The 14,493-nt window shown below is 46.8% G+C and overlaps 1 protein-coding gene across 2 annotated transcripts in view; it reads right to left on the reverse strand.

Moving 5' to 3' along the window:
* The window catches only part of RPA2 (Replication protein A2), a 30,374-nt gene that overhangs the window by 1,822 nt on the left and 14,059 nt on the right, over window positions 1-14,493 (reverse strand). For both annotated transcript variants that reach the window (XM_055076688.2, XM_050188256.3), the window contains exons 4-7: window positions 13,693-13,806; window positions 8,869-9,048; window positions 7,700-7,804; window positions 1,884-1,978 (exon numbers count right to left, since the gene is read on the reverse strand). In XM_055076688.2, the coding sequence (XP_054932663.1) occupies window positions 1,884-1,978; window positions 7,700-7,804; window positions 8,869-9,048; window positions 13,693-13,806 (494 nt within the window). The remainder of the gene's footprint in view (window positions 1-1,883; window positions 1,979-7,699; window positions 7,805-8,868; window positions 9,049-13,692; window positions 13,807-14,493) is intronic.

The following is a 14,493-nucleotide window of genomic DNA, read 5'->3' on the forward strand; positions in this document are numbered from 1 at the left end:
CGAAACAAAATATGGCACTTACTCGGATAATGATCGCACTTTTCTTTTGTAAAAAAAAAGTCGCATATTGAGGGGTGCGATTATTACGCGGGTTAAATTTCACACGAAGAGAAACGTTTTGTTTTTTCATCCCGCATTTGCTGCGGGATGTCAAACAGGCGGCTGCCGCTGTCAGTGTGGGACACCAAAACAAAAGTGGCAGCCGGAGGAGCAAGCAGAACATGCCGAACACGATTTTTTTTTCTTGCGAGTACATTACGCGCATTGAAACAGCTTCTTCCATATCAGTAATGAATATTATAATTAATATCGGCAAGTTTGCAACTATAAGACAGCCATGTCCATTTCGAGGGGACAGAAACAGAGATGGGCGCGCTTAGCTGCCAGTGACATAGAAACACATGGGGGGCATGCTGCGGAAACTGCGGCATTTGTTTTCACTGCTATCCTAATACAGCATGTTTCCGCTAAGGGTGAGCGAATATCTTAGCTGCGTTACAAGCGTTGGCGTATGAATAGGGTACACTTTAATGTATCTGTGTAAACGTGGTCACTATCGTTGCCGATTGCGATTTATTGCGTGCCCACAAGTCCAGACGAGAAGAACCAAAAGGCGCCCTTTATGTTGTTGTTGTTGTTGACCAAAACCATTATGAAGCCTGCAAATAATAAAGCTGAGGCAAGTTTGCTTGTAGCTTGTTTTTTTTTTTTCATGGAAGTGTTGAAAGTGATCAATGGAATGAAATGGTGCATCTGCTTAATAAGAATGTGGGGTGCGTGCAGACCGCTTAGTATAGCACTCGACAGATGGTAAGCGCGATCATCATTAGCTTGACTTGGCACACAACATATCGCTGCGACAAGTGCAGGGTGCGATCATTACATGGGAAAGAAAAAAATCGAATTTTGACGACAAAATTCCGGGGTGCGGTCATTACGCGAGTGCGATCATTGTGCAAGTAAATACGGTATTACTTGAAAACAGCATTAACCTTTGTAGGAAGACTAAATTTTCTAAATAAGCAGGAAATGCAAAGGCCCTTTATTTCCATACGCTAGCTAAAAGGATAAATGAAGTGACTCTGGCCAGAGTCGGAGCCAACACTGATGTGGGAATAAGCAGACTGTCGCTGCAGCACTCTTTTAGGGTGCAACCACTATTCAAGAAAAAAACATAGGAATTTTCTACCACCAATATGGAGTATGGGAGCACTATGTGAGTGCGAATACTATATAGGTATGAGTAAATGGGGTATATGGCCACATATATAGCACGAGTGAAAATTGGCATGGGCTCTATGTGCTAACAAGTAGTATTCTCGCATCCTTCTTCACTTCCTGCTTCCTGCCATGAATATTCATCAACCGGCCCAGCTTTCAACAATTTCGATACTGATCTGGATTTTTCTTTATACAAAATATTTAATTAAACTCAATGGCATTATAATTTTTTTTGTCACAACTCAGCAGGCAATGTTCAGGACTACTAAACAGACTCCTAGTATGTAGTTCTTAAATGCATTACGTGTGCACAGTTGTTCCATCTAAAGCTAACGTGTGTGTTGAGTGCTAACACATGGAGTCTGTACTGTTGTTGTAGTGCGAATGATGATCGATGGCATGGCATCGTTAGCTGCAAGGTGTGACTTGAGGAGGTGAACATGACAATTGTGAAATAAGTCGATACCATTATTTCAGCGCATGTGGGTAACCATGCTGCAGCGCAACTGGTTTGTGGCATTCTTGGCACATGACACAGTATGCTTGCCATAGTCTGCTTGCTTGCAGGTATGGCCAATGTTTAAAACCTTTTTGAATGGAGGGGAAAAAAAGGGCGGGGGGCAGAAAATGAAAAAAGAGCAAAGAGAAAAGGTTAGCAATACCGTATTGAATTCTTGTTCATCGACTTCAGTTTGGAGCAAATTTCATCAAGGCCTATCCCAATGCTTGTGGTGCACTCCCGAATCGCTTCGTACACCTGAAAGACAGCAATTCAGTGTGGTCATGTTGGATATAGTGAGCATCAACATGCATGAACTGAAAAATCAGTTGCCTTCAAGTATACTAGCCATTACAGTAACCTTATGACTGTCTCCTTCGTCATGTCTTTACTTCCTCTAAAGAGACATTACAGGAAAATAAAACTGTGCCATGCTGGTACTGTTTGATCACCAGGGCACATTTAATATGTCATTGGGCTATTTAATGGGCTTCTATTAGGTTCTGATGAAAAAAATATGGTTGCAACAGACCATACTTCAGCAAACCATGGCTGGTTGCAAGCCTGTGAAGCATTCGACAAGGAGGGTATTTACCAGTCGTATTTAGCATGATGACCACTACATGAAAGCTTTTATGTAGTGGTTGGGTTACAACAGACTTGCAACACTTGGCAAAGACAGCGGCCATATTCGTAAATGTTCTTCCTTTTCCTCTTTATTAGACTAGAACCTCGTTCATACATTTAAAGAAAAAAAAAAAAAAGAAGTGAGGAAACGCTCACTGACTAGGAAACGTACAATTTGAGGTCACTAAAATATTTCGCAGACTCAACTGTGCTTGAAATCTACATAATGCGAAGCATTGCGCGGATTGTTGCAGCACGAGACGCCGACGCGCGCCAAGCTGGTGGGGCCTGGGGGAACTGAGACTCAAATTGTTGTTTTTTTATCTTCAGCGAGCATACGTTTGCAGTCCTTGAATTTGGACTGGGTCAGCAGCTTTTTCGGGCAGGGCATTTCGGCGGGCAGTTTTGATGTGCCCACTCATCGTGAATCGTTGCAGGACGTTACGACGACACTGGTAGAGCTTGAGCGGCCAGAGACGCACTTTTTTTTTCTATTGCGTAGTGCTTTGAGACTGTGAAGGGAAACCATAAGAAAGTCGAGCTGGTGGGCGACGGTGGAATATGATACTGCCAAAGCAAAATATGCCGCTTACTTCACACTGCCTGCAGCAGGGAAAAGCGACATGTTTGGGTCATCGCCTATTAAAAGTGTGCAGTATGCCTTCAACACCACTATGCCACACCCGCTGTCTAACAGATAAACGAAGATGCTTATCGCTGGTATGCATCAGCGTTTTCATGTGACACATGGGCGAGTATTTACAGTAGAACTTCCTTGATAGGTTCCCCTTTATGTGTGTTTTCCCAGCGCCAACATTCGTAATCGAGAACACAAAAGATTACCCATTAGAGATATGCTAATTTTTTACCTGTTCATGCGTTCCTGGAAAAGATTTTTTGGCACCAACATTCAGTGCATCGCCAAACTGCCGTACGAGACGTTTTCCGGCCGCTAGACCCCATGTAAACAAGAAAATGCACGAGGCGCACATGATCGAAAACAGTATATAGCTGCCCACTGCGATGGCTTCACCGCAATACTTGCCAGCCCGTCTCACATGAAAACGCCGGCATGCACTGTTTCTCATTTCGGTATCGGCAAATCTCCTCCGGGTTCATCGCACGCAGCATTCACAGCTATCACTGCCAATCCTATTGCGATAAGCATCTTCACCTATCTGCTTCACAGCGCGTGGTGCTGTTGGAAGCGCAGTGCACGCCGATTACCGAAACGCGCCGCCGTTCCCTGCTGCAGACTGCGATCGTATACGTTTTCCGGCCACTAGCTCCCATGTGAACAAGAAAAGGCGCGACAGGCGCGCGATGGAGAACAGTATATTGACACGTGTACTTATCTGTATCGGGCAACCACGTTTCGCCGCGTAACAAATGTAATCGCACAGCGTGGGACGCGCCTGCATGTATCCGAAGTTTCTGGAATGTTATCGATGCTTCTATCCGCTGTCTGTTGTCGCCGAACCATATGTTATCTGATTTCATCGCGTGACGCGAATGGTGTAGAACTTTGTGGAAGGCACGCGGGTCCGAACGATTAGTCTGGAACATTCGACGACTGCTCTATAAAAGCCGACGCGCTTGACCCGCTGATCAGATTTTCGACGATCGCCGAAAATTTCGACGATCACCTCAAGCGGCTTGCGACAGTACTAGAGGCCATCAAGTCGTCAGGGCTTACTCTGAAGGCGGAAAAATGCCGCTTCGCTTACGATGAGCTTCTGTTCCTAGGCCACGTAATCAGCAAATCTGGTGTCCGTCCAGACCTGCAAAAGACAGCTGCCATCGCACAGTTCCCGCAACCCATCAACAAGAAGGCAGTGCGTAGATTCCTTGGCAGGACTTTTCACGCATCGCCGAGCCGTTGACATGTCTCACTAAATGTGATGTTGAGTTCAAGTGGGAAACGCCGCAGGCCGACGCATTTGAAGAACTCAAACGACGCATGCAGTCACCGCCGGTACTTGCGCACTTCGACGAGTATGCCGATACAGAAATCCATACTGACGCCAGTAGCCTAGGCCTCGGTGCCGTTCTAGTCCAGAGGAGAAACGGAGTCGAGCAAGTGATAGCTTACGCTAGCCAGTCGCTGTCAAAAGCGGAAGGCAACTATTCTACGACCGAAAAGGAATGCCTCGCCATCGTTTGGGCTACAGCTAAATTTCGCCCTTATCTTTATGGCAGGCCATTCAAAGTCGTCAGTGACCATCACGCGTTGTGTTGGCTAGCGAATATAAAGGATCCTTCAGGACGACTGGCGCGGTGGAGCCTCAGACTACAAGAATACGACATCACTGTAACCTACAAGTCCGGACGAAAACACTCCGATGCCGATTGCTTATCACGCGCCCCCACTGACCCGCTTCGCTGAAACTAAAGCACTGCTGAAAGGTAGCGCAGCCGAAGTGGTGAAATTCTTTGTCGAAAACATCCTGCTGCGACATGGCGCCCCAGAAGTCCTCATCACCTACAGAGGAACGGCCTTTACAGCGGAGCTCACCCAAGCCATTCTGAAATACAGTCAGACAAGGCACAGGAGGACAACGGCCTACCATCCGCAGACGAATGGTCTTACGGAGCGGCTGAATAAGACCCTCGCCGACATGCTAGTGATGTACGTCGACGTCGAACACAAGACCTGGGATGCCGTCCTGCCATACGTAACATTCGCTTACAACACGGCGGTGCAAGAAACAACACAGATCACGCCGTTCAAGCTGGTCTATGGCAGGAACCCGACGACGACGCTCGACGCCATGCTGCCGCACGTCACTGACGAGGAGAACCTTGACGTCGCTACCTATCTCCAGCGCGCCGAAAAAGCCCGACAGCTCGCCCGCCTGTGAATAAAGAACCAGCAGAGGACCAACAGCCGACACTACAACCTCCGACAACGCTTCGTCGAGTACCAACCCGGTGACCGTGTTTGGGTTTGGACCCCTATACGCCGACGAGGACTGAGCGAGAAGCTTTTGCGTCGCTATTTCAGACCGTACAAGATCATCCGACGTATTGGCGCACTGAACTATGAGGTCGTGCCAGACGGCATTTCGCTATCACAGCGGCGCCGGTCACGACCTGAAATAGTCCATGTGCGACTCAAGCCGTACTACCAGCGTTAATGAACTTTGGGGCTTCGCGTAACTGACCTTTGGACTTCGTTTCTTTTCGTTGTTTTGTTACTTATGTTTAATAAGTGTCCTTTTGTGTTTCGCTCTCCTATATTTATAGCATCGGGACGATGCTTTTTAAGAGGGGGGTATTGACACGTGTACTTATTTGTATCGGGCAACCACGTTTCGCCGCGTAACAAATGTAATTGCACAGCGTGGGACGCGCCTGCATGTATCCGAAGTTTCTGGAAAGTTATCGATGCTTCTATCCGCTGTCTGTTGTCGCCGAACCTTATGTTATCTGATTTGATCGCGTGATGCGGATGGTGTAGAACTTTGTGGAAGGCACGCGGGTCCGAACGATTAGTCTGGAACATTCGACGACTGCTCTATAAAAGCCGACGCACTTGACCCGCTGATCAGATTTTCGACGATCGCCGACCGTGTTCGCTACTACACTTATGTGTAGCCTCTTTTGTGGGCACAGGTTCGCCCAATAAAGGTTAGTTTTGTGTTTCACAGTATTGCTACTGTGTTCTTTGACGTCACGACCACGTGACAATATAGCCGCTCGGCTCACGTGAAAACGGCGCGCACAGTTTCTTATTCTGGTAGCAGCAAGTTTCCATTCGAATTGTTGCATGCCGCATTGAGAGCTATCGCAGCCGAACCTATTGTGATAAGCACTTTCACCTGTTTTGCAGCGTGTGGTGCATAGCGCCATTAGTAGCGTACTGCATGATTTTAGTAGGCAATAATCCAAACAAGCAGCCGTTCCCTTCTGCAAGCGGCGCGATGTGGACGTCACGTTTCGCTTCGGTGGCATCCGGCATCACCCACGAGCTCGATTTCCTGTTGCCCTCTTAAAACAACATGCAATAGGAAAACAAAACGCGTTTTGGGCCGCAACGATCTGCACGACGCTTCGCTTTACGTAGATGTTAACAATAATGGCGTCTGTCAATTTTTTTACTTATTTCGGATCGTACGTTTCCCGGTTACGACATTTTTTTCTTGCGGTTTTCCATCGGCGACTGTACTTATTTGCATAAAAATCAAAATACAGTATAACGAAATTTCAATATACATTCAACAAGCAATTTTCCGGACGTCTGCATTTTCGGATGCACCCGGTAATTCGGACACTTTCGCGGCACCGCCACATACCCCATAGAGTCAATGTATAAGAACGTCTGAAATTTCGGACACAAAATCTCAGTGCCCTTCCACTCTGTGATGAAGAATGACCAGCGAAGCTGTATATGTGGGCCCCTTAATGGTCAACTGCACTTCCACCGCGGGTCGGGTTGGCATTGCACTATCTGTGTGATCGGCCCACGTACGGGCAGTGCTTAACGCCTACTTCATCTCCGCCGCGGGTCGGGCCGGTATTGCACTATTTCCGGGATCGGCCCACGTATGGGGAGTTTTTTGCTTATGACACGAAAATTTCCTTGGACGGTAGAGAGAGAATAAAAAATTTTTATTAGGTAATTGCAGCTTTGGAGAGGCATCCTCATTCCAGAATGCCTTGACTTCGGGCCGCGTCCTGGGCCCTGGCCATCAGTCGTTGCTGATCCTCGAGGTCGGAGCTGGCCAAGGCTATCTCCCAAAGCTCGTTGGTGCAGTAAGGGTTCGGAGGATTCAATGGTGCCTCTCTGCAACCCCCTACTATGTGCCTGAGGGACCCTGGCTCTGCTCAGAAGCGGCATTGCGGAGAGAATTGTGTAGGGGCTATGAGGTGACTTCTGGTTCAAATAGGGACAAAAGCGCCTCTAGTGAATGCGGTGTTGCCTTAGAAACGTGCAGTAGAAAGTTATACTGCAGTGTATATTGGTAATTATGAGCATGTAAATTACAGAAGTCGCAGTTAAACGAGTAACGAAGTACGTTTCCGCTACATTTCTTCTGCACTTGGCGCACACACGCAGAGCCATCTTGCGGCAAACACAGAAGACCCCCTCCTCGCAATGTACGGCGCTGCCCCGACAGGTGGTATGCCACTCGCCCACTTCTCCCCTTCGTCTCGTCAAGAGCATGCCGAGCAAATGAGTGGGCGGTGCAAAAGGGGTGCGATAACACTATCGCGTTCCACTCTTGAAGGCAATGCTTAAGCGTCCTCAAATTTTTTGTGGAGCCCATCACATGCAAATAAATGTGAGACAATGATATATATTTTAATACACATGGTAATTCATTGCACATGAAAAGAAAGGTCACTCACCAATTTCTGCTGTGGGTTCAAACCAAGATTGCTAGCGCCAGCCCCAAGAAATGAATTGCTGCTGGTATCCATTGGTTCAAATTTCGGTGAACTGGGAGTAAAGCCCTGTTAGGAGAAGACGCAAGCAAGAAATAAGAGTGCATAAAACATAAGTGACAGAGACTACCTAACACTGTTTGGCATACCCTCATGGAAACCTGTGGCCACACCTGCAGTTAACTAAAAATGTTTATAACAGCAACTAGAAAATGGAAGTCTGCAAGTGATGCTTGCCCTGCAGCACAGATCCGTAATTATTTCAATATAACTATGGAGGCTCTCGTCATTCAGAAATTGCAGTAATGGCATAGCGAACTTGTCCATGAGTCAGTGTTTAGAACTATGTCTAATCTCACAACTGTGTTGTGAACAGGCACCAAACTTCCCAACCATCCTTTGCGTAACATTTCCAAGCAAGAGACAATAAGGAAGTGAACAATGAAAACGAAGTACTCCTGTCGTCAGTTCTTTCTTTTTTCCCATCATTTTCTCCATCTATAGCTACAGTAATGTTTCAAGCTCAAACTGCGCAAGAAAGCAACGAAAGGCCACTAGTTGCATTGCTCTTGCAAGTCCCAAGTTCCATACTGAGTGTTACATGCGAGTAAATAGGAGCACCAGGTGTACATGACCCTTCTTGTTAAATAGCTGGCTGATCTCCACTCAAATTATACACAGAGCTTGCACAAATTTCTCTGCTCAAATTTCGGTGATGTCACTAGACAGTGTTCAATTCTGTTACAATAGAATGGTGGTGCCATTTGTTACAGCTACGGTGAAAACATGGTGTTCACTATAGCCGTGACAAATGGTGCCGCCGTTGCAGTGGAATAAACATGTCTTCAGTGGCGTTGCTGCCAGACGACGCTCACTTCAGATTTATCGTAGACAAAATCGGAAAGCATTACGCTTAAAAACGTAGTGTTGAACTAAAATTAATTGAAGTGATACCTGCGTGCAAAATTTGAGTGGAGATCAGCCAGTGATTTAGCAGGAATAATCATGTACAACTGGTGCTCCTATTTATGCAACATTAGTAACAAGCAAGATATAATGTCTTATGCAAAACGAAAGGGCAAATAAAAGCGAGAAATCAGACTGTACAAAGAGAGAATGTGTTTCAGACGTACCACACGCAGAGCCATGTTGGCATGCACCACTTCGGCAAGGTGGAGACTCAGCTCATTCAGATCAGTCACAGGGAAAACTTTGAACGCCTTGAGCTGGCGCTTGCCTTCAATGGAGCGCACAGGGCCCACTACACGAACGTAGCTGCCCTCCACCAGGTGGCTCATGACACGCATCTGCTCCTGCAAGCATAAATGCACCAGCTCAGAACTGTCTAAGTCATGCTGCTATTCATCTTTGATACTTCATTCTTTTGGAACACTATACTCTGCTTCATACAAGCAGGCAATGCTACCAGGACTAGAGAGACTTCTCTCAATGCTTGCATTTGTGATCAAAAAACAGTCTGTCACATTTAGTGAAACATGTGCATGTAATTCAATGTCACATTAAGTCCGTCCCATAGTTTTATGCCACAATTATGATGTAACTATTACATGGAGGGGTTTCACGAGCTAAACCTAGTTGCTCTCGAATAAGCGGAGCAGCACATTTCTGCAATCTATGGCCGCAGCACATTGCTCGCAGTCATGAACAAAACGTAGGACTACATCACATACTCAGGCTTCGTACAGAACATTTGACTAAAAATTCAAGGATTTCAAGGATGCCAAACACCAAATTTAAATGAGGGAGAACAAACCTTATTCATACACATACACTGAAAAATACTGAAATACCTTTCTTCTTATGTGCAAGTTCTTGCAGCAAAGCAGCTACTGAATTGGACAGATGCTTCATGCTTTCCCATTGTAACGATGTCAATCATTTTCTGGTATGACGGTTAGTAGTGTTAGGCGTGAGCCAAAGATACACGTAATCTTAATGTCAAATACAGTTAAACCTCAATATAACTGTAGCGAAGTGATGCAGCTGTTGGCGTACTTATGTGTCAGCTCACCAGGGAGACGACGAAGGGGGATGAGCTTCGGCAGGGGCAAGTGCAGATCAGCAGGTACGACGACGAGAGGTATCATTTGAAACGCTAGGTTTATTATCTTGGCTTTACTTTGGATTTACACTGTGCACATATTTACGAGCAAAACGATGTCATATCCGTCATCGACAACCTCCTGACCGGCGGTGGTCTCCCGTGGTGAAATGGCGCTATTTGCTGCCGTCGTCTTGCTCCCACCGAAACTACTCAGACCCCTTCCCTAAATTAGTTTTCACACCATCCAAGGGACCTGCGGACCAGCGGGAGGTGCAAGCTTCTCCACCAATCGCCTACTCAGATGAATCAGGCAAGCCGACATGATCCAATAGGGGCCATAGTTTAAGCGACTAGTAATGGTCACGAAAACACCCCGTACACTCAATAAAATTGACCATGACTAATGAATCTTTGCCCCCTGATACAGCTGAGTGTGAGACAACCACACGACATGTGCATTAAGTGACTGTCAGGTATGGTGGCATTGGCGGGGCGGGAGCACATGCCTGAGGCACTGTCGCAGGAATTCCTGCACGAAGGTTCCCCTGCATTGATAAACATACAAGTCACGGAAAGAAAGAAGCAGCCCGCAGTATGCTCTCTTCGCAACAGAACTATATATATTGAAATTTAATTCTATTGAAATTCAACCTTTTATACAAATAAGTACAGCCGCCAATCGATTTTTCTTACATGAAAAGGAGCCGCAAAATTTTTCGAATTATCGGGCAATGGAAAAAAGCAAATTTAAATGAGAAATCAGTTCATATTGATAAATTTGGGAATCTGCGACGAATGGTACGGTTTCATGCCACTACATCAACTATATCGTCTTGGCAGTACAAATTAAGCGAAGCCAGCCACGTTTTCGCGTGCACTCTGCCCCTGCGGCTGATAGCATCGCCTGCACTGGGACGACGCTATCAGGAAAAGTGCCCGCAGCGGGGAGCGAATGCTTTGTCTGCCTCTTGCTTTAACAGGTCACTGAAACTCGAGATTACGCAACCTCCAACACTAAACACACGGGAAGACAGCTTACATGGTGCCATGCCATCTTGGCACACTGTTAGATATGGGGCTGTTTCCTGAGCCCCCTTCGAGTTCCCCAGACCACATCGAATTGCACAAAAGCTAATTGAGAAGCGCAGAGGCGCGCACGGGCAAACAAGTTGAGGGCCCCCACTTCGTACGCCGCCGGTTGGGCTATTCAATGCTTGACTCTGCTAAAAAGCGAAGGGATAGCCCGGCATTGTTGCAAGTAAATTGGGTCCTGAAGCAAGACGGCTGTAATGCACCGTGACAACAAGACGGCTGTGATGTACCGGGAAGGCCTGGCAGCGTCTCACCGGCCGCCTTTGAAGAGAGCATTGCACCACAGCAAGGCAAGACCGCGGGGAGCCGCCGGGTGTGACACCACCGCACGGGTGCCTACCATTGGCCGAAGGTGGCGTCATCTGAGCGGGCTCTCCCATTGGCCGAACATGACGCGCCTTCCAGAGATCGAAGGGCTTAAAAGACGCAGACCGAGAGGATTCCAGAGCATCCCAGAGATTCCTGAGCATTCCCTGACTCATCTCTCTCGAACTTCTTGCCGCGGGCCGCAGCGTCCGAGTTGCTGCCGGCCCGTAATGACTGTACGACTGTTAATTGACTCTCATTGTACATAATGTAAAATAAACCTCCTAAGTTCTTCATCCCGACGTCCTCCTCAACTCCTACAACACCCACTTTTCGCACACGCGGCAGATTACCTCTAAAGCAGGGTGCGTGGCTGTGTATGTGCTCAGTCGCGCTTACAGTCATGCGCATGCAGCCAAGGCAGAGATGCGTGCCAGATACTGAGACGCCACCAACTTACCCTCCCGCTCCCTCGCGCACTTGATCACATTACTGCCAGCTTGTTCCCCTCCCTTTCTTTCCCTTTGCTCACGTGGCAAGACGGCACTCATGAAGCCACCATCTTTCTTGTCTCTGCCTCGCACACTTTCACTTGCCTCGAAAGCACACAGTGCACGGGGCGCGGTAGGATCTTACTGCACTTGGACTTTATACGGAACATGATGCAGCTCCACTTCGGCGGTCGCTCTCGTCGCGCGGCGTGCAATTTGAGAGCTGCATTTGCAAGCAACCACTTGTAATTAAATAATTTCACCATCTGCGACCACAGAAGTTTCCCTCTGGCATTCCTTTGTGTCGGCAGTGAAATCTCATTAATCTGAAATCGCATACAAACACTTTGTTATATTGAGGTTCTAAATATATGGTGCTTTATGGATAAGAGGTTATGAAAAGTTAAATACTCCGTTATATCAAGAATTTCGCTATATTGAAGTTCGTTATATTGAGGTTTAACTGTACAATATGTAACTTTTCCGCCAGGCATTACTAAAGCATAGGACTTGTAAATGGAGCCATGATCGCTGCAGTGTGAACCAACTAGCAAAACAACAAATTGGTGGCACAACTTCGTCCCTTGATCTGGCTTTGTCCTGCTTCACGATGGCAAAGGTGATTCAAACAAGCCTGTCGTTGATGGCTATGGACACACCACATTGCAATCGTTAAGCAACACTTAAAAAAAAAGAAAGCCCCCTATGCGGAGATTGTTACTTTGGCCGATCAAAAGTTGCCCCAACCCCACTTTTCAAGGAGCACATTTATATTCAAGGAGGTGTACGCACCCTGCATACTGGAAGCATGAAGGTGCACAAATACTATGCCATTTGACATAGCCTTACTTCCGCAAGGTGTAGTTTTAATACTATAAGTAGTAGTTATTTCTTACAAAGTGTTACAGATAAAAAACAACTGCACTGTGAAGCACATGGATTGGGACTTATATCAAGATAGAGAGAGAGAGAGCAGAGAGGTTTGTAAGTTAAAAAAGCCAACAACAAAACTTGATACTTTTAGTGCTGAACACTTCAATCAGACTTGTCATCTTGAGTTCACTGCTATTTTTCCTACATGGCGTACGTTTGAGTCTAAATGAAAGTTCGGGTTTTGCAAGGCAGCCAAGCGTCTCAAGGTAATCAAACAAGAAATTTAGTGCCTTACGTTGCATTGATGGATAGTGCCAGGCACTTGGCTAGCTTCTGCATCACTGCCTGCTAAACAGTGTGGGGGTTCCGCTCTGCGTGCGGCTAGGGCTGAAGGCGAGCTCCGGATCTAGCCCCACGCAGTCGCTTCGTGGTACTCCCAACCCGTAGCGCGGGAATCGCGGCTACGCCGGGTTCGGACGAATAAGGCAACCAGCGGTGTCAACGGTAACGTTTATTGCTATTAGCAATAGCGAACACTCGCAGAGGGACGTCCTCTCCGTAATAGTAATAAATAGTCTGGCCTCGTTGCCCGGGATAGTCAGGCAACGTGGTCACTCACGGGTAGCAGCAGGTACTCCAGTCCGGCAGGTTATGGGTCCGGCTTCAGAGAGGGCGGGTCTCTCCCGGTCGCGCTGTTTTGTACCTTTTTAGCTGGGCGAGGGGAATGTCCTCCTCGCCCGTCAGCTGCCTGCCCGCGAGTCGCGGAGGAAGGGCGCGTGCGCGTCGCGAGGGAGAATCGGGAGAGGGCATAGTGCGCCTCTCCCCCATCTATGCCGGCTCTCGACGCGACGGCGCGGGGGAAGATGGGCGCGTGTGCTCCCCACAACAGGAAGGGAAACTTGGGCAAGTTGGTGGTAATTAATGTTTTGAAGAGTAACAGTGCTAAGCAGTCAAGGGCTTAGGTAAGGAAGAACCAGTGTCATGTTCTTTTTTGCATAAGTACTTATCTGTTTAGCACTGCCTGCTAAGTATGAAACAGAGTGTAATTGTACATTACATTATGCTGACTCAACAAGTGGTCTTTAACTCCTGCCTATGTAGACAGGTATGAATGTGTGATAGTGACTTGCCTCTTCTTGGGCGAAAATCAGTCCTTCGATCGGTGGCCCTGTCCGGTCATCCAGGGTGAAGTTGACACGAGTGCTCTGCTGGTCGACACCTGTCACTAGTCCCACCAATGACACCTGCCACAGAGAAAGAGCAAAAACAGTCGGCTACATGATGTGCACCCACCTTGTGCCAAAATGGCCGCAAGCTTGGCATACAGTGCAGAATCCAGCCCTACAGAAGATAAACAATAATAGAGAAAGCTTTCACCTGAATGAATTTTAGGAAACCTCAAAAAAGTCTTTGCTCAAGCGGCGCTTTGTTCAAGTGAGGTATATGTATAGGGTGGTACATTACTATGAAAGTACCTATAGCAGGTTAAGTTTAAAATAAAGGCTCTAAGGACTATCTTTTATAAGATGCCTGCATTACACATAAGTGTTGACTAATTTCTTCCCACGTACGAGAAGAAAATTTTGAACTTAAAGCATTGAAGATTAACGGGCGTGTCTTCTAAGAGTGGACAATGTTGTACATGGAAAGGAAAAAGGATATCTTCCATTAGCTTGGTAATGTCATAAACAATTGCTGATTTATATATAGCTCATTCGTTCAACTGGTGCTCAATGTTTCCAAGAAATGATTGTCATGACTGATCCAAATTATCGTATTCTAAACCGGCAGTACACTGACATATTTGCTATTCCAAATTTTAATGTTGTGTCCCTCAACTATTTCTTAGAACTACTTTGTATGTTAAACATCGGCAACGGTACCTTTGAAAAGAAGGGCACAATAACATAACACGCAATGTATCTGTTAAT

The sequence above is a fragment of the Dermacentor andersoni genome, chromosome 2, assembly GCF_023375885.2.
Source record: "Dermacentor andersoni chromosome 2, qqDerAnde1_hic_scaffold, whole genome shotgun sequence".
NCBI classification, from domain to species: Eukaryota; Metazoa; Arthropoda; class Arachnida; order Ixodida; family Ixodidae; genus Dermacentor; species Dermacentor andersoni.